This window comes from Oryzias latipes, chromosome 3 (genome assembly GCF_053564925.1).
Source record: "Oryzias latipes strain Hd-rR chromosome 3, Olatipes_Hd-rR_3.1".
NCBI classification, from domain to species: domain Eukaryota; kingdom Metazoa; phylum Chordata; class Actinopteri; order Beloniformes; family Adrianichthyidae; genus Oryzias; species Oryzias latipes.
Genome location: NC_136239.1, coordinates 20,983,715 through 21,003,541, shown reverse-complemented (window position 1 = coordinate 21,003,541; position 19,827 = coordinate 20,983,715). Strand labels below are relative to the sequence as shown.

The 19,827-nt window shown below is 39.7% G+C and overlaps 1 protein-coding gene and 1 long non-coding RNA gene across 3 annotated transcripts; both read left to right on the top strand.

The window, feature by feature from the left end:
- The first annotated feature begins 295 nt into the window (after positions 1-295).
- On the top strand, positions 296-5,157 carry si:dkey-56m19.5 (uncharacterized). 2 transcript variants are annotated; one of them, XM_078944393.1, is made up of 2 exons: positions 296-500; positions 2,933-5,157. In XM_078944393.1, the coding sequence occupies exon 2, from the start codon at positions 2,941-2,943 to the stop codon at positions 4,624-4,626; it is 1,686 nt and encodes a 561-aa protein (XP_078800519.1). In that variant the 5' UTR covers positions 296-500; positions 2,933-2,940; the 3' UTR covers positions 4,627-5,157. The 2 variants fall into 2 exon arrangements, with proteins under 2 accessions (XP_078800519.1, XP_004067182.1); XM_004067134.5 differs by having other exon boundaries at positions 296-512.
- A 9,764-nt stretch (positions 5,158-14,921) lies between these two features.
- LOC144991195 (uncharacterized) lies at positions 14,922-19,613 on the top strand. Its single transcript, XR_013655153.1, has 2 exons — positions 14,922-15,574; positions 16,593-19,613. It is a non-coding gene; the product is annotated as an uncharacterized LOC144991195 (long non-coding RNA).
- The last annotated feature ends 214 nt before the right edge of the window (positions 19,614-19,827 follow it).

Below are 19,827 nucleotides of genomic sequence, written 5' to 3'. Positions count from 1 at the left end.
GTACTTAAATGCAGTATTGAAACGCAACCACGAGCTCTTGTTCTGTAGTTTCAAACATCTCATATCAGTTTTATTTAGAAAATGTATCAGAGCTCATCATATTAAGGTTCTGGAATATTCTTGTTAATTTAAAATCAATAAAATTGTGCTCATCTTTGTAAAACCGCAGAAGTCTTGTTTTTGTTTTTTTAATAGAAAAAACGTGTTGAAGTCTGTGCATAATCACCCTCTGGCTCATCGTATTTGTTCAACAGGGAGATAAAGTGAGAAGGGCGTGTGATGAAGAGGAGGGGTTACAGATTGGGAGGGTGTGGGTTGCAGACAGAGCAGTCGTGGGGTTGGCTGAATCGTCGTAGTGACAGATGTCCAAAGCATCGCGAGGGGCACTCCTCAGTTGCACCACACCGCAGCACGGAGAGGAGGGCCGGATTCATCTGCACCAAAACCCTGCTTTACCATCCAGCCAGACTCTGGGAAGGAATTCCGGTTCTTTTTACCAAGTAAGGATTCAGGTCAGCCACTTTAAGCGTGTTGCTGCTTTCGGATGATTCGCAAGTTTTAGGGTTTCTATAACTTTATTGAGAGGTTTATGATTCTGTGGTCCTTTCGCTCTGTCCTGTTCTCATTTTCTGTAGCTGCAAGTTTAACTGAAGGTTTCCTCTTTTTAGTCACATGTTGATTTTGGCCTCTTTCTTTGTGCTAAGGAGTTGTGTTTGTTCGGGTAGTGCTTTTCAAATCAGAACAATTGAGTTCGTAGAGAATATTAAACAAACCAAAGTTAAATTTAATCAAATTTTGAAAAACAAAAAAAAATCCCATCATGCAATCGTCGTGATTTGTACGTCTGAAAGCGGCACGTTTGGGAGATCTTGAACAAAAAAAAAAAAAAAAGGGCTGAGTCTGACAGTGGGTGGGTTCAAATGGGGGATGGAGACCTTTCCAGCTTTCACCACTCGTGACTGGTGCAGGTTGTAGGATATAGTTTAATTTGGCTGAAGCCTGCAGTAGCCCTTGGCGATGCATATTAGATACCTTATGTGTGTGTGTTTTAAGTTGTTTGCTGCCCTCTCCCAGCCCGTTTAGTGGGCTGCTGCTGCTGGAGAGTCCCCATCCTTTGTTACCGGCGGGGCTCAGGCCGCCGGAGTCCCTTTCATATGTCTTTCATCAGCGTTGGGAGCAGTGTATTCATTAAAAAAATGAATGTGTCTGATTGCCATCATCGTGATTAAAAAGTAAAAATAATGATATTTTTTTGCTCATATCTTTAATGCAGGATTCATAAAAGATCGAAGAAAGGCCTTTTTATTCAACATAGCACTTTTCATCATACGCTGTAGGATTAATATATATATATATATATATATTACATTTATAAATCTTAATTAAATCAATGTAGATGATCTTGATTGCTTAATTGCAGCACTAAGGACAGTTCCAGGATTGGAACCTGTGCTCTTCTATTGCCTCAAGCATAAGAGCCCTGCCTGTTTCTGTTGGGTCCTAATGTTGAAACAAAATCCATGTTGCAGTAAGCCTCTAAAATGTGCTTCTGCAATTAAAATGCATGCAGACTGTCTGATACCAAGATTTCAGGTATGGATGGGCTTTTTCTTGTTGTCTGTATTTATTTTCTCCTTTGGAGTTAAATAAATACGATCCCAAACTAAACTTCCTGTTCTCTACTGCCGCTGCTGCCTCATGTAGCAATCCCTGAACAATACGCTTCCGCTAAACCCACAGCAGTGTCTGACACTTTAAAAAGAAAAAAAGCAGATCTGGACCAAACATGCACAATTTGGCTGTTTTTATATGTTAATGGGAATCTGACCACAGGCTCTGAATGGTATCTAGGTTTATGCAGAGAAGCAGATTTTCTTTATCATACTGAGAAAGGAAAAGTCATACATCATAAATGTTCTGACTTGTGGTCCCGTTTTGGCACAGAGCCTCGCCAGACATTCCTGAAAGTGCAGTGAGTCTGGCGCTGTCTGACCTCTTTAAGGTTCCCATGGATTCAAATTTGTTTTCCTACTAAAATTTCTTTGAGAGGAAGCAGTTTCCTAAAGGTGGTATCTTCTTTTCTTCCACCTTCTTCTCATACAGACAGGAAAATTAATGTGATGGAAAGAAATTACTTTTACAATTGAAAGAATTTAGTCAAAGCTGGCCTTAATTTTAGGTAAACACTCAACTAAACCATGCCATATTATTATTTCTTAAATAAAGTTGAGTTGGGGCAGGGATGTGCATATATATTTTTTAATTTAGATGATGGCTTTTTGGACTTCAGCTACGACCACAAACACCTCTGCAATGTGCGTTTAAGTGGCTACTTCCTATGAAAAGTCTACGTAAATGCGCAAAATGAGCTGACATTGAACGTGCTTGAAAGTTAAACAAGGTCGAACTTTGACCAATTTGGGCCTCAGATTTGGTAATGATGTATGGATGGACCTTTTAATTCTCTGAAGTCCCAATTGTTTGAAAGTTGATCATGGAGGAGGAATTAATAATTGCAGTTTATGGTCGGCCGAAATTATATTACACCAGGTTAAGTCATTTATTGGAATAGAGCTGTGAGCCTGGAGCAAGATTTGCGAGGTTTTCACCACTTCGACATTTACACCAAGCCTCTTCAAACTGTAGGTGGTTGACATTTGCTTGTAAACAATGGAACAATGGAAAAATAAAAAGAAGCCCCTCCTTGCTTGGACAGTGTGAAAATCATGGGCTAAACGTTTCTTCAAAAATACTTGTTCAGCACGTTTCAAATGCCTGATGTGTATGTAGCTTTAGGCTTTTTATTTGCCTTTTTTTATATATGTTTATAATTAATTGAAACCTTGAGGTGCACCACATTTCATTAAAACTGTGTCTCAAAGTGCATGGCAACTGTGGACAAGACATTGATTTTTTTTAAATTTGCTTTTAGGAAACACCATGGGAGGCAAACTGAGCAAGAAAAGAAAAGGATATGATGTAAGCGACCCCAAAGATAAGAAGAATGAGACCGCTGCATCTGAGCCCAATGTGGAAGAGTCTGCAAAGGTGGAAGATGGAGCTCCACCTGCAGACATGACGGCTGGGGAGGGTGCTGTAGTGGAGGAGCCCGCTGTGTCAGCTGAAGCCGCAGCAACCGAAGCTGCCGCACCCCCAGAAGAACCCAAATCTCCACCTCCAGAGGAGGAAGCCTCTGGTGGTAAGGAGGCAGCTGCTGTCGAGGAGAAACCAGCAGCTGAAGCACTTCCAGCACCAGAAGTGTCAGGTCTTCTTGAAGAAGAAAAAGCTCCCGTGGCAGAAAAGTCTGCTCCAGTTGAAGAAGAACCAGTTTTGCATGCAAGGGAACCTGCACAAGAAAAAGCTCCTGATGTTGAGGAAAAAGAGACAGTGACAGAGATTGTTAAAGCTCCAGATGACATTGAATGTGCAGAAGAACCAGCTCCCATCACAGCAGAGGAGGCTGCTCCGGAACAGAAATGCGAACCAGCAGACACGGCTCCGGTTGTAGAAGCAGAAGTTTCTGTAGCAGTGGAAGCAGCTACTGTTAATGAAGAAACATCAAAAGACACAATAGAAATATTAGCTGCTGCAGCAGAAGAACCAGCTCCTGCTGAAGAACCACCTTCACCAACAGAAAAGGAAGCAGAGAAAGAAGTACCACAGAAAAATGATGTAGAGGATCCAGCAACAACAGAGTTGCCAAAAGCTGAAGAAGCAGCACAGGCATCTTCAGCTCCTGAAGCAGAAGAAGATGCACTGGTTAAGGCTGAACCCGAGTCTGCTGCTCCACCTGAAGAACCCAATGTAGAAGTTCCTCTTGTACTTGCAGAATCCGTTCCAGAACCAAAAGCTGCTGTTGAGCCAAAAGAAGCAGTGAAAGAGACAATGGTGCCTGATCTAGAACCAGAGGCTGAGTTAATGCCAGAACAAGCCTTTGAGTCAGAAACCAAACCAGAGCAAAGCCCTGAGGCAGATCCAGCAGCTGAGACCACAGTAGAGCCAGAACAAAAAGAGCCACAAGTAGCACCAGAAACAGAACCTAAACAACCATCTGAGCCCGTGTCTACAGAGCTGCCCCAACCAGAGCAAACCTCAGAGCTAGAGCTAGAAGAATTGCAGCAAGCAGAACAACAGGTCAGAGTAGAGAACGGACCAGGAGAACCTGAATCAATTGGAGCCGTATCAGAGTCTGTGGAAGCAGAAATATCCGAGTCTGTGAAAGCAGAGATGAAGATCTCTGAAAATGTGTCTGTGGTAGCAGCAGAGCCTGTCCCTGACATCGTTGTCTCAGACCCGGTCTCTGCTTGTGACATGAATGTTGAGTTGGAAGAGCCTGCCTTGTCTTGCCCAGAGCCAGAGGTGGAAAGCAAGATGGAGAATGGAAATTTAGAGAGCCTGTCTGCTACAGAGGACGTGGCAGACGGAGTCAACGGAGAGCTTGAAGAAAACTCTTCCGCTCCAGCAGAGGAATGTGTAAATGGAAATGAAGAACAGGAGGAGATGGCGATCAAGGAGCAGAGTGATTTTGAGCTGAAAAAGGATGTGACCCTGTGTGGAGGTGCCCAGGAAGTTTCTCCATCAGACATGATGGATAGTCTGAGCACAGAGGTCACCCAGGGAGTCTGAGAAGAAAAGTTCTCTTATGTCACTGTGAAAGTAATCAATTTGTCGTTGATCCAAGAAAGCCATCAATCCAACAAGGCTTTCTAGAGTGTTTTGTGACCACTAAATCCTTTTTTGTGGCCACTCAGGACAAGGATACTTTCTATTGAGTAACCCAATAGATGGTGTGTATCCCAGAGTGACGGGACACACACGGGCGCGATGGCAGTGAGACGGAAGTGCAGAGAAAAGACTTGTGCGCAAAGGTTGCAACTCAACGGCATGAAGAAAAAATACTGAACAGTAGATATGGTATTAAATAATAAATGAATCTGTGTGTGTGCGGCTGAAAAAATGATGCACTATGGTCTTTGGAAGCATCCATTATTAGCATTTTACTGGATCTAGATTTACGTATATCCTTTCTATTATCACATGAAGTACAATGACATGATGTGTTGGCCTTTTTTAAATGATGGTACCTGTAAGGTCTGTTCATTTTAAAGTGATTGTTGAGAATAGATAATAAAGAGAGATTACTGTAGTCCACAATAATACTCTGTTCAAGTATTCTCACTTATTTCTATCAGTTACTCAGACACTTGCTCTCTTTTTTTTAAATCACATTTTTTGGCTTATATTAATTTTTTTACACTCACCAGCCAATTTATTAGGTACACCTCGCGACTACCAGGTTGAACCCTCCTTTACCTAAATCCTTGGTGGCATAGATTCATTCAACAAGGTATTGGAAACATTCCTCAGAGAGTTTGGTCAATATTGACATGATAGTATCACGCAGTTGCTGCAAATTTGTCAGCTGCACATCCATGATGCCAATCTCCCATTCCACCACATCCCAAAGAGATCTGGTGACTATGGAGGCCGTTTGAGTCCAGTGAACTCATTGTCACGTTCAAGAAACCAATCTGAGATGATTCCATCTTCATGACATGGGGCCTTAACCTGCTGGAAGTGGACAACAGAAGATGGGTGCACATTGTTCTTAAAGGGATGGACATTTTGGTATTGTAACTGTGCAAAGTTGGTAATAAGTTGCCAATAGTGTGCCACAAACATATCCCCCACATCATTACACCACCATTACCAGCCTGAACCGTTGATACAAGGCAAGATGAATCCATGTTTTCATGTTGTTAAAGCCAAATTCTGACCTTATCCTCTGAATGTTGCAGCAGAAAACGATACTCAACAGACCAGACAACTTTTTTCTATTCTCCTATTGTCCAGTTTTGTACCCTCAGTTTCCTGTTCTGAGCTGATAGGAGTGGCACCTGGTGTGGTGGTCTGCTGCTGTAGCCCATCTGTCTCAAGGTTGGACATGTTGTTTGTTGAGAGATTGTCTTCTGCATACCTTGGCTGGAATATGTGGTTATTTGAGTTACTGTGTTTCTATCAGCTGGAAATAGGCTGGGCATTATCTTCAGACCTCTGGTATCAACAAGTTATTTTCACCCACAGAATTGCAACTCAGTGTATATTTTCTTTTTCAGACCATTCTCTTTAAACCCTATAGATGGTTGTGGGTGAAAATCCCAGTAGTTTAGCAGTTTGTGAAAAACTCAGACCAGCCACTCTGGCACCAACAAACATGCCAAGTTCAAAGTCACCTTTCTTTCCCATCCTGATGCTCAGTTTGAACGGCAGCAGGTCGTCTTGACCATGTCTACATGTCTAAATGCATTGAGTTGCTGCCATGTAATTGGTTGATTAGACATTTTTGTTAACAAGCAATTGGACAGGTGTGCTTAATAAAATGGACATTGAGTGTAATTTAGTAATAATTTTTTTCAAAAGAATACATAAACTTGGAAGGTATCATTTTATAAGACTTAAGCCCATACAAAGGATAAGAATTCTGTGTATGTTCAAATTGTTTTCTTTGAGTAAATTAACATAATTTAAGGTAAATTTCAGTTTCGAGGTAACACTAATGGCTGCCTGCCTCTTGTCGCATTACGATAGCTATTGTTGAGGGTGGATGCCACACCAGCACACCCTCCTAACAGATCCATTCTGGCAAAAGGAGCTGAAGGAGGGGGGAGGGGGAAGGAATGCATGCAGGAGGTAGAGAAAAGGAAGAGGGGGGCTGGGATGAAGAGTTGCTGGATCAAAGCCTTTGATGCTGGATAGAGACAGAGACCCCTCCTCTGGTTAAGGACACTTGTAGACATGGACGTGAGCTGGTTTTGACTGGATTTTACTCTGTAGGAATAAACCTGCCTTTATATTTGTCATTGCTCTCGCTGATGACAGTGGAGGAACTCTGTGAAGCAGGTGCTAAAACATACATTAACAGAAGGATGTTAATGGTTTATTTTCTTTTTCTTTAGTCTATGAGTACAGATGAAGGTGAAATGCTTGGAAAGAAGGAAAGCATCAGGAAAACATTAACAAGTGTAATCCACTCTTGGAAAAAAAACCTCCCCTGGACTATAGGTCTGAGCAGGGAAGAGATCTGATGGGCGATAACGGAAACCTTCCTTAGAAGCAGCCATGTAATGGGTCCACCAGCATACCAGCTCTCTTGTTTCCCTCAAAACACCACAGTGTATGGGAGGAATGTTGTGGACAGTTCTTAAGCCAATACTGTTAACTTTCATTTTTTTTAGACTTTTTCTGTTGAGGAAAAATACATTTTGCATAGACTTTGCTGCTACATGTTTTAAATGAAAGTATTTTGTGGGTTAGTGGCTTAAAATTGGCTTTGGTTTCTCCTATTTACCCACTTAAATTGGTTTTTAAAATAAAAACATCAAACAGTAAGAATAGCAGATTAACTCTCCAACACAAACACTTCTTACTTAGACGCAGTTATTTTAACAATTTAACCAATCTAGACAGAATCATTTGAGATTGAGGGTTTGTTTCAACATCTCTCTGATTTACTTTCCTTCACTTTTATTTGGTTGTGTGCACATGCGTGTGTGTGCGCTTGTGTGTGAGGGAGAACAAGGTCCTTGTCCTTTGAATCGTGATTTACACAGTGCCTTAAAGTTGGATGTTTGTGAAAGGCCAGCTGCACTGCTTGGTTACCCTGACACTATGTGCTCTATATGCAAACTGCTGCACAAAGCTCAAACTGTGTCTTAGTCTAATTTGCCTGCATGAAGACTAGCATGTACATTTCTGATCACTCTGACCGTTACCTCTGAGTATGAGAAAGAAAAATAATTTGCAAACTAAATCCAGAAAGCATACTACACAGTTTGTTCAATCTTTCTTCCTCTTTTTGGATAAAGATGACCACGAGGAAGCCTATATTCCCCATTTCATAAATCGACTTGTGTGTTGCAAATGTTACTTAATATTTACTTTTAATACGTGAAGGTATTAAGGAGAAGTTCTGAGCTAACATCCTCTAAATGCACCTACCGTCTATACCAGCCCAGGTTTAATTTATGTAATTCATACTAAAACTTGGTTTAATATGTCAATTATTTGCTTTAGAAGAAGTTTTACGCTAAAAAAATATTTAAAGAGATATGTGGAAAAAAATACAGGCATTCAAAAATTGGTTAGCCTGTTCTATGGATAACTCTTTTAACATGGCTTAATCTTTAACCCTGGCCTGCAATGAACTTTCTTTACATATTAGTTTTTAAAAATATAACCAGTAACTAAAGCTGAGATGTGCACATGTGGCCTTCACCACAAAATAACATAATAAAACACATTAAACGCTTTTCACTTTACTTATAGAACTTGATTTATCTGATGTTAAAGCAGGACATTTTAACTAGTATAAAAAAGTGAGGTTTACAGATCATGCCTAAAAAATGTGTTTATGACTAAATATGTTTTTAATATTCCAAAATATGGGTGCTTCATCAGAATCTAAATCTAAGAGTACACAAAAGCAAGATAATTGATGAGTTAAGACATTTAAAAAAAATTAGTTGTAATCATCCAACAGAAATGACACCCAGCAAATTCAAAGCTTCTCATCTAAAGCGTGCATTTTCAGCTGTGCATAGTTTTTTACCACAGGAATGGTGCTACATTTTTGTTTTTAGATGAAGGAGACCAAAATGTAAAAGTAGAAGAAGTATGTAACTTTATTAGAAAGCGTGCTTGAAGGCAGAAACATTAAGAGCACTGACTCATGTGCTTCCACAAAGGCTTTTAGTTTATCTCGTCACTGGGGATGGAGGAGTGTGGGGAGACCTCTCAGACATCAATGCTGTCAGATCTATACACTCTGTCAGCTCAGCTGGGGTGGGGGATAAAAGTCTGGACACTCAATCACAGCAAGAGCTGATAAGGGGGAAGGAGCAGATGTGCAGGGAGTAACAACGACACGGCTAAAACATGGCTCACTCCTTCCTTTTCACATTTCTCTTCCTAAATAGACAAACACACTCATGAACAAAGCTCTAGTGCTTTTAACATCCTCAAAGTAAAGACACTTCCTCTCTCTTTCTCACTCTAAAGTGTTCGGAGGCAGATAAAGTTAGTGACAGTTTGAAAGATCAGCAGAAATGGTTTCTCACAGATTCATTTCCCCCTTATTAATGTGCCGGCACAAGGAGGAAGGTGAATCATCTTTTCATTTTTCTGCTTTGAGCTCTCCCTTCCTTGTTAGCATTTTTGCACTGGACCAGGCGTCTGCAACCTTTAGCACTAAAGGAGCAATTTGGTCCAGTTTCTTACCAACTTAACCCCACAAAGAGCTGCCAAGACTCCCAAAAGCACCTTATTTGTGCTTCTGGTCATGTAGCCACAAAATATAGCTTTTCAATATTTACAATAATTGAAATATCACACTGTACGGTAAAATTGTTCCTATGTAAGACTATTTTAATTTCTTTTACTTTTGATAGGGGCACACATGCAAGTTACTTTCAAAATAAAATACAAACTGTGTCAAATAAAATCCTCCTGTTGCAACAAATTTAACAGGTAAGAAAACAAACTCAAACATTTTCTATCATTATGATGCACCTTTTTTCCCCTTTACTATCAAAACTAAACATGACTCTATTGGTGTAGAATAAAAATAATCTAAACATCTATTGTTTAATTTTTCTCCAGAATTAAAAAAGATGCAATAAGATTTAAAGATGTAAATATATAAATAAACCAAAACTCATTATTTATTCAAACTGTTAGCAATTCTCTTCAAAGTCAAAGAGCCTCAGTGGAGCCGCATGTGGCTCCATAGCCTCAGGTTGCAGACCCCTGCATTAGAGCCTCTTCTTGACCAATACGTTTGCCTCTTTGTGACTCCCCTTCTGTCCTCTTTTGGCTGTGATTCATCCCTTCACCATCCTCAGTTTCCTCCATGTGGGCCAGTGCACTAAGGCTGTCATTGTGCAGGCCAGAGCCTATAGAGTGCTTGGTGGTTCCAAGGATCAATATTGATCCACTGGGTTAGTCTAATGAAAGCTGAGAGTACAAGTGAATCCTCTTTGTCTGCTCAGAGAACCTATCACTCCCAGCTCCTTACACATGCGCACTTTCTCACCATGCACACACGCAAAGAGAATGCTTTTTGCTGCGTCTCACTCTGCTGATGCAGCTGTTGCACTGAGTGAACACTTTATAGCTACCCATTGTCTGCACTGTGTGTGTCTGTGTGTGTGTGTTTGGAGATGGGAGAGGTGAATGTAAGCTTTAGAATGCATCTAATCTGTATCTGTGAAGATGTAGTTCTGCTTTAGAGGCTTTTACGAAGCATAATCAAGCACAATTAGATCCGGGAACACTGAGCTGCTGCTGCTGAAAAGGCTTTTGTTTGCAATAAGAACAAAAACTTTCTTTAAAAAAATGGCAGAGCAAAAAAAGTGAGTCAGCAATGCTCATATCAGCTTTCATTTTTGGCACACCTGCCCAGACTTTCAGTGTCCTGGAAGTATTGGTATGTCTTCAACTTAGCAGTTTTTGCAGGGCAGCATGCCCAGCATCAGTTGAGGTCATCTACTTTACTCACCTTCCTGACAAAGTGTGCAGAAATGTAAAAGTAATCATGCTGATAAACTCCTGCCTTACTTTGTTAAAGTTAGCCTTACCCTATCTTTCTTTGGCATCCCTAAAGTGGCTGAAGTTCTGGAATTGAGGAAGAAATTTAATCTGCAGACGGAAATTTTCAATCATATTTTTAATAGAGGACCCTATTCTAAAACACAGCAGCAATGCAATTTTGAATTTTAGCTCATTTTTCGTTTTGGACTTGTTTTCTAGGCAGTTGCAACCTAATGCAGCTCTTTTGAGGTCAGCCAATGCATTTTGATAGGGTCATTATCTTGGCTCTGCAACAACTTCATTTTTTCCAGTTATATATTGCACGTTTAGTGGCAGTCTGTGATTTATTGCCCAGATTCATGACCCAGGTTCACCCAACTGATGTTGTCAGACTGATGTTCCCCTGAAGACTGAAAGGCTTTGGTACAGTAAGTACTCAGGAAGTAGAACTAGCCAAAATATTACAAATCACTATGTGTTTTCATAGTGCAACTATGACACTTAAAGTGTGTATTTTTTAATCATATATACTTATGCTGTCAACCACTTTTAACATTTCTCACTTGTTCAATCTTTCAAAGTGTTTCACTGTGAGAAAGACAAGGGAAATAGTCTGACAAGTCTGAAATGGTTCCTAATTTGTATATTTTTTTGTCTGTTTTTGTCAGGAACTAGTGGTGTAGGACTCAAAATGCAGGACACTTGACCTGGTGGCAGAAACTCCAACATTTAATAAAGAAACTTGAACAGGAACAACCCCATGGCAAAACAAAAAGATGACACAGCAGATGACCGGACAAGGGTCAATTTAAAACCAGACACTTAAATACACGTAGGGCAATTAACTGAAATGAAGACAGCTGAAACTGGTGTGACTGAAAAAATAAAAGAGAGATTTCAAGACAGAACATGACCATAACAGAACTGAAAAAAAAAAAAACAATTTTTATGTGGTCTCATTTGATTAAATGACCATTTAAGATACATGAATTCTATATAACTTTGAAATTAATACTAGGTGACCTAATCTTGTCAGATTCAAAAGGCATTTCTGTTATTTCCTCTCTGTAAACTTGTTAAAAAGACTTTGGACATATTTTGTCATAGTTGACATTTGTGTTTGTGGTTGACAGAGTAAATAAATTCAGTATGTTAAAGTCCAAAGATGAAAACTAAGTCTTGACTCTAGGCTTTGCAGGCTAAAAGTCACCAGTAAAAGGTATTTGCCTTTTTTTTTTTAATAAAAAGCGACATTTTACATTTGTTCTCTTTACCGTAACTCTGACATTGGAGCCTGACATTTTACTAGCCATTTTTCATGTTTTTCCGTAAATACTCTTGTGCAATGAAATTCCAATTTTAAATTGCTTGAGTGCCAGACGCACTGGCAGCAGGGGAATGTCCCAGAGGAGAGATGACTTTCTGTGTACCTTTGGCGAGGCTCTTTTTAGGACAAATCCAGTATCCTGGCTGAATTTTTCTTTCAGAGAATTACAAGACTGAAATGCATTCTACGTAAATATGATCATACATAAGTATTATTATATATGAATCTTATCTCTATTTTTAATTTTAGTTTTTCACGATTGTGAAGACAACTTCATAGAAGCATAGGGGTCTAAGGGCAGGGATGCAAGTATAGCTTAGTCAGTTTGTTAGTTCATTTTAGTATTTTCCTATTGAACTCTTTGTATTCATGATCCTTTTGAGGTCATGTTTTACTTCGAAGCCCATCGAGACGACTGTTGTTGTGATTTTGGGCTATACAAATAAAATTGAATTGAAATTGAATATTTTACTGGGAGCTTTTACCAAACCATATTCAAAAATAGGTTACTACTAAAAACAACCAATAGTTGTTTGAATTTAGAATCACATAAAAGTTACAGATCAAAACAGCCTACATGTGAAGCGTTCACTCAGTTATAAGGCCTCTTTCTAAATCGGTGTAAGTTGCAGCCTTGAATTCTCTCTGTTTTCAGCTGTAAATAAATCCAACAAATGCAAGAACACTCAAATCACTCAGGGATGAATCAAAGCAGACGTGCTCAAAAACCTTCACTCCTCCTCTGACAGCATCTGCTGTCCTCACTGCTCTGAGCGCTGTTCCTGCTGGGGATCAGCTGCACTTTTGCACCCCGCAGTGACCACCCATAGGCTGTAGTCTTTTGCTCCTCCCATTCTTCTTTGTTCCCTTCTGCTGGCATACTCTACACCTGTCATACATCAACCCAGTAATCAGGCAGCAGGTGGAAACCACTCCCACATAGAGCAACGTGCCAAGTGTTCTCTGAAGCCAACTTTGGAAAAGTGAAAACACGAACATGTCTTTTTTTAAAGGTTTCATTTTATTTTGGGAAAGTAAAGGATTGGGTTAGGTCTTGTTTTGTTTGGAGGAATCATAAAATGTCTTGTGCCATCCTAAGTCAGGGTGTATCGAACCATCCATGCATCCATCCATTGATCCATCCATCCTGTTGGGTGAAGGTGGGGTACACCCTAAACAGGTAACCAGTCTGTCTGACAGGGCTGCCCTGTTCCATCACAGCTGTAAAACGCTGTTAAAAAAAAACAGTGTCATCTGCGTAAAAGTGAAATCACTCTGAAAGATGTTGCTGATGTTTAAAGAAAGTTTATCAAGCAGCAATCTCTGAGGCATATCTTTAGCTAGGGAGGAAGAAACTGTCCATCTGTTTGTACTTGTTAACTTATTAACAAACCAAAAAACAATGTGATCAGATGGTCCAGTTTGTCACTGATTCAGCTAAGATTTATCAGCAGTGCCATTAAACAGTCATTTTATTATAAACAGATGTTTAATGTCATTTAAAACTTTCAGAGCTGCTGTGGTTGTATTATAATATATTACAATATTTTCAAAAGTCAAAATGGAAACTGGCAGCTTAACGCAGAGGATACCATTCAGTTTGTTGTTGACTAGAGTTTGGGAGATTTTGCCAAAGATGAGCTGACAACCCTTTGCAGGCATGGGATTTCATCTTTATATTTTATTATTTTCCTGCATTGTTAAAATCAAAATGATGATGCATATGTGTCAGTCTAGGCAAAACACCAGTATCCAAAGTAAATAATTGGACTCGGGTTCGGTAGGACTTCAAGATTTGGAAAACATTTAAAACTGAGTACCAGTACCTCTGGAACTGAGAGGGTTGACAGGATCAGCTAACAGAGGTTCAAAATATATGAAATTCTCATTAGCATCTGTGCCCTAACTGATTTGAATGTGTGTGTGTGCGTGCGTGTGTGTGCGTTTGTGTGTCATTGAAAGAGGCAATAGAGTTTTACAAGTAAAGAAATAAAGTGAGCTTAAATCTGTCTGACAGCCATTCAGGCAAAATTTTCTGCTTTAACAAACAGCTATGTATTGACACCATTTTCAGCAGAATCCCTTGATGCAGATATTCATTAGTGATTAATGCTGAAGTCTGTGCTGAGTTCAGTCAGTGGAATAAATTCTTGAAGCACAGACAAGTTAAAGAGATGGGTCTGGCTAATAGTTGGAATTCTGCTTTTGGCTCAAGATTCCTGTGGTTTTATGCTGTAATGTGTTTTGACATGATTCTTTCCCCACTTAAGTTATTCGTAATCCATCCCTCTTTTTTCTTAGCAGGTCTTAATGCACAGTTGCTTGGTAAGGCAAAAAGAGCTGAGACAAGATTTTTTGGTGTTTGCAAAAGATCTGAACCCTATATATTTATAAGCACTTTGTACAACAGTGAGTACTGGATACAAAAATGGTTCTTTAGTAGGTAGATGTTAAAACCCTCTATTTATAGAGCTAACTAGAAATAGCAGCTTTGAGTATTTGTCACTTACAGGCTAGCTGCTGCAGACACGTGGACACAAACCTCTTGAAAGAACATTGAGCTCCAAGACCTCAAAGATGGACTTATTTGACGTACTTGAATACTTGAGTGGTCAAGAAAAAAAATTGATTAACACAATTTCTGTAACTTCCAGAATAGTTACAACTAAATTACAAAAAACGTTCTAAAACAAATCACAAAGGCTTGAATACATGCAAATCAACTCAGTCTTTGTTTGGTGTTTTGAATCATTTATTTGAGCCTCTTCTGTTTCTTTTGTCTTTGACGTGTCAAATTTCATTTTGCCATGAAAGACACTAAATGTTTGTGACAGATAAATGTCTCAGCTCTCTATGCCCACCCAGTGGCAATAAATAAGAGGGAATTTGGACTGTTTGTTAGTAATGATAATTTAAAACTTTATCATAATAACTTTATCTGTCAACATTTTTCTTCTTCTTTACGATTGCTGGTTTCTGCATCATAAACAAAATTCAAAGGATTGAAGAAATTTTAGTCTGATGAAAGAATAACATTATTTGCCAAAAAAATTAGGCTATGTATATATCTAATGCTTAATTTTCAAGTGTCGTATCTAATGCTTAACACCTTTTTTAGGTGTTTTTTATTCTAAACAAACCATTATACTTTTGATTAATGATCCTATCTAATAATGGGTCCCTTATTTTATACTTGTTGAAGGCATAGATAAGTCCAGCTGATCTACTAGACCCCATCACAAAGGACACCAATCTTTTTCAGTGAAAAAATAAATATATATTTTGTTGCTTAGTTATTAGATCTAGTTTTTAAATACATTTGTAATGTCCCATGTGGGTCATGCTGGGTCAGTCAAACTGGCCCCTCCTCTGCAGATGATCACTAGGCAAGTCCAGAAGCCTACTTTAGTCACTGCTTGCCCCATTAAATCCTCTAACTTTGTCAGGGATCCATCCCAACAGGCACACATGCAAATAGAGTATATACAGCTCCATGTGCCTTCATCCTCCATAGTGCCCCAGGCCCATCCCAACGCCATATGTCCTCAATGCAGCCTTGGCAGCTTCACACTGCTTCGACCTCAGCAGAAATCTTTAAATGTCTTTTAGGTTGCAGGGAGGACGCTCCAGAAAGACCAGAGGGCACCCACAAAACACATGGTGAGGCACTGTGATCCCACTGTTGCTTAGCAGGAGACACAAAGACAAAACCATTCACTATGTCACCAACCCTGTGTCCTGAACAGTTTAAATTATATATATATTGCAAAATAAATTGATGCACCACCCATTCGTCAGTACTTTTAACAACGCTTAGAGTTTATTCTCAGCCAGATGAACATTATTGATTAAAAAAACAACCAAAAGAGTGGTTTTATATTAAGACGATCTGTCTCTTTGGTTTAGTTTTCTCTGTTAATTAAAATTCTCGTTCTTTCACTTGGTTTTTACATTTTAAATTAAAGATCAAAGCTGTTTTTTGGTAATAGTCTCTCTTTAGGTTCATAATTGTAGTGACTCATGTTCAAATCCTCTGTTTCGCCTCAGCTGTGGTTTCATGTTTCAGCTTTGTCATGCTTATTCTCAGTTTTTGAGTTTGCCAGTTGTGTTGAGATTTCTGACACTTCTGCCTTTGGAGTCCAACATTTGCAGTTAATTGTTCAAATCAAATCATCTTAATTTAAAGATTTCTGTCAAGCTTTTGTTTGTGAAGATCTTTAAATATTCCATAGAAAAAATACAGACTTTCTAATCTTTAATGTGACACTGAACTCTAATCTTTAATGTGAAACTGAACATAAATCAGTTTAAAAAGAATAAAAAAGAACAAAACTTCAAAACAGGTAGTAGTTTAATGAGCATTGGCTTGCTGACCACCTTGATTTTTCTAAACATGATATTTAGAGCATTAAACCGATTCTCATTTTAGAAAATACAGTAAACATGTACAATGTATGCTCCTATATTTGAATACCTGACTTACAGTGATAAGTTCAATTAAATAAGGCTGCTTTAGAAGTTAATTTCTCCATGGAGAGTTGGTTTCTGTAGTTTTTAACACTTTTCTTTATGGTTCTTGTAAGGTTTCTTATGTAAAATGTAGAGATTTGTGGTGTACTTCGATAACTAAACACAGCTTAGTGATGTGGTCCATTTTTCTTGCCTGTCTTTGCCACAGGGCGATTTTGTCCTGCTAACCAGCGTGACTGGAACAGCCAGAGCGAGCAGAATGGCCCATTGACAAAATGACTCAGATCCGCCACTGCTTTGCATTTCTGATGGAGAAGTGGCCAGCAAAGCAGGCCTGCTGATGGATTTACTCTAAACTATTATTGTGGTTCAGAATAAAGAAACCAACAGCATTCTGGCGGTGTTTAACAGGACATTCTACTCAGCTGATGCTCGATGGAGGGGCAGGAGGAACAGCACCGTGTGTGTAGTGTGTTCAGGTGTGTGTCTGACTCAAATGAACCAACCCCCTGGAAGATTTTTCCAATAAACTTCTTCTAAAATAATAACATCAGCTGATCTTCTATCAACAAGCAACTGACTTTTACCTGACCTTCAGGGCACGGCTTTGGGAAAATATGGGGTTAGGGAGAAAGATAAGCTTACATACATCCATCTACAAATAACTTGGCTTTAAACAAAGCACTCTGTAAGGTCACACAAATAGTAGACTACAATCTTAAAGAGTTTGAAGCTGTGGGCAGCTGTATCTGCAAAAAGGAATGTAAAACTCGGTTTTAAGATGAGGCATCCTGTGTTTTTCTTCACAGCGGGCCTGTAAAAGTTAAAGGGGAAAGGAGGGGCTGAGCATCTGAATCAGGGCAGAGACAGGCTAAGGCTTTCAGGGAAATCTGCTGGTGTATGGTTTCTTTGCCGGAAACAAATTACAAAGTGTAAACCACAAGCCTATAAAAAAAGGAATTTTGTTTTTATATTGTAACTTTTGATTTTGTTACTCATCTGTGAAAAGGCAAGGCAAGGAAACTGTGGATACAGCAAGTGTAAAGGTTGCATGGAACTTAAGGTTGTTTGTTGCAAAACGATTACAAGTGTTTCCAGCTATGATGACAAGATTTGTAACAGACATAAAACCTGCATTTGTTATCATTCAATCTACCTCTGGTATTTTCAACAGAACTTTTTGGCTGCATAAATGGTGGCTGGAATGCTTGTCTGTGTCTGCATTATGTAATAACAGTCTTCAGGCCGCAGAAATCTTCCCCAGACTCCCTACATGGCAGCGCTACTTTCCACTTGAACGTAATTACGCCACACTCCCCCTGCTGTCTAATGAGAGGATTAGGCTCCACATATTTGTTTCAATCTTGAGTTACCCCTTCCTTTCTGCCCCTGTCTCCTCCTATGCTCTGCCAAGCCACTCTGACTGCTGCGTTTATGGGTCTCTGCAGATTCCCCGTGGTCAGGATATTTTGCTGGTCTGCTGACACATGCAACTCACAAACACCTACGTGCCCCCTCATGTAGATGCATGTGCACACACAAACCTGGGACGACAGTCAACATATTTACCCTGTATAAGTGCTTTTTCTTTTTTGATGTATACTGGATGGATGATCTGTCTCTTTTTTTCCTCTCTCCGCCACTCTATGGTGAGTACCAAGTGTGTGATTATGTAGTAAAAAGAGGAGCTTTTGAGGATAATCAGCACCATATTACCAGATTGTGGATAAAAGTATGGAAGCTGAATCAGGGCTGCCAGTATAATTACAGGCAGGAATCTGAGCAATGCTGTGATCTGAACTGGGTCTGACACTGTAGGGCCCCATGCAGAGGATTTCTCCACTCACAATGTGGGTGTGGGTCGATTTGGACATAAGAACAGGCATCTTAACTTTGAGTGCGCAAAACCAGAACACTTACATTCGTCACAGTGATGTGGTCGTATCACTTGCAAGCTTTCTTTTACTTCTCTAAAGCTGCCCACCCAAAAAGAACTGCTGCTCCTTCCTCACAACAGCAAGAGGCCATGTCACTTATCTGAGGAATTCACTCCTCTTCATAAACACTGGGCTGTGGAACACATCCCTCGCTCTTGTCTTTCTCTCACAAACATGTAACCCATATGCTATGCAGGCCGTTTGCCTCAGAGGAGCACGGTTTGCCTTCCATGTATACTCTGAGGATAGTATGACCTGATAACCACGAATCCACACCAATCAACAACTGCAATTCAAAACCACAAGTGAAACAACATCCAGTGGCACAAAAAAATTCACAAACTCTTTTTAACTTCCTCACAATAGAGGCGTTACTCAATAATGATTACCATAAAAGAAAAATGGAGCCAGTTAAACGGTAATGCAATGTTTTTTTGTTTTTTTTTTTTAAATTGTAGAATGTTCCTTGCTGTGAGCATTAAATCTGTGGAAAATCTTTGCAGGCTCCTCCAAACTTCCTCACAGGATTTTCTGGAACAAGATGAGTGAAGTGAGGCATGTATTTGTGTCTCTAGCAGGAGAGATCGGTATCTGAGAAACAACACAGGGATGCAGCTTCACAGAGAAACTGTTTAACTTCAGAATGGAATTCCAGCTGCCATGTTTTTAAGTGCGATGACAGAGATACGAATGGCACCTGTAGAATGTACTCTGTGGTTGGTTTCGTGCTCCCCTCTCTCTGTAAATGATATGCTTGAAATCAGCAAACATGCTCCCTCTCCACACAACAGTTTGAACTCTTTCAACAAAGCTATTTGAAAAGCTTCACATAGAAGTGGAGCTGAAGAAAATTCTGATATTTTCTCCATTTGGGAGAGAGAGTAAGCTGATGATACAGTATTGTAGCAGTTGTCATGCCATGTGTCAGAGTTTTGTCTTGTGTTTTTTTCTCTTGACAGTATGCACTCATTTATGTGTGTGCATGAGGGCGCATTTTTATGAGCAGGATGTGATGCACAGGTCTGGTCGGGGGGAGATTGGATCTCTGACCCTGACTCAATCTGCTTACATCCAGGCTCACCAAAGGCCAACTGCAGAGAGGAGATAAATGGAGATGAAAAGATCTACTTTCTTTTTTTTTCTTCCAAAAAGCCTATTGAACCTCCATGACAGAACTCTAAAACTAAAGCTGATAAATGGAAGGAAAGCATCGAGACATGTCGGCCAATGATTTAGGCTACTTTGTAAGATTGTGAGGACAACTTTGAGGAAAAATAAAGAAATCCTTTCAATCTCTGTGTCACATGTGGACTGGAGCCTGTTTTGTCTCTTTTCTGATATCGTAAAACACAAAACCCGCCTGTGCTGCTTACTTTTGGTATATAGATTTGCATTCACTCACATCTGTTTTGGTTTGTCATGTTGAAGTTCATTTTTCTTATGAACTGCAGCACCTGGTAACATCTGGCCATCTGCCTGTCTGTTAACACGCAAACATGGGATTAC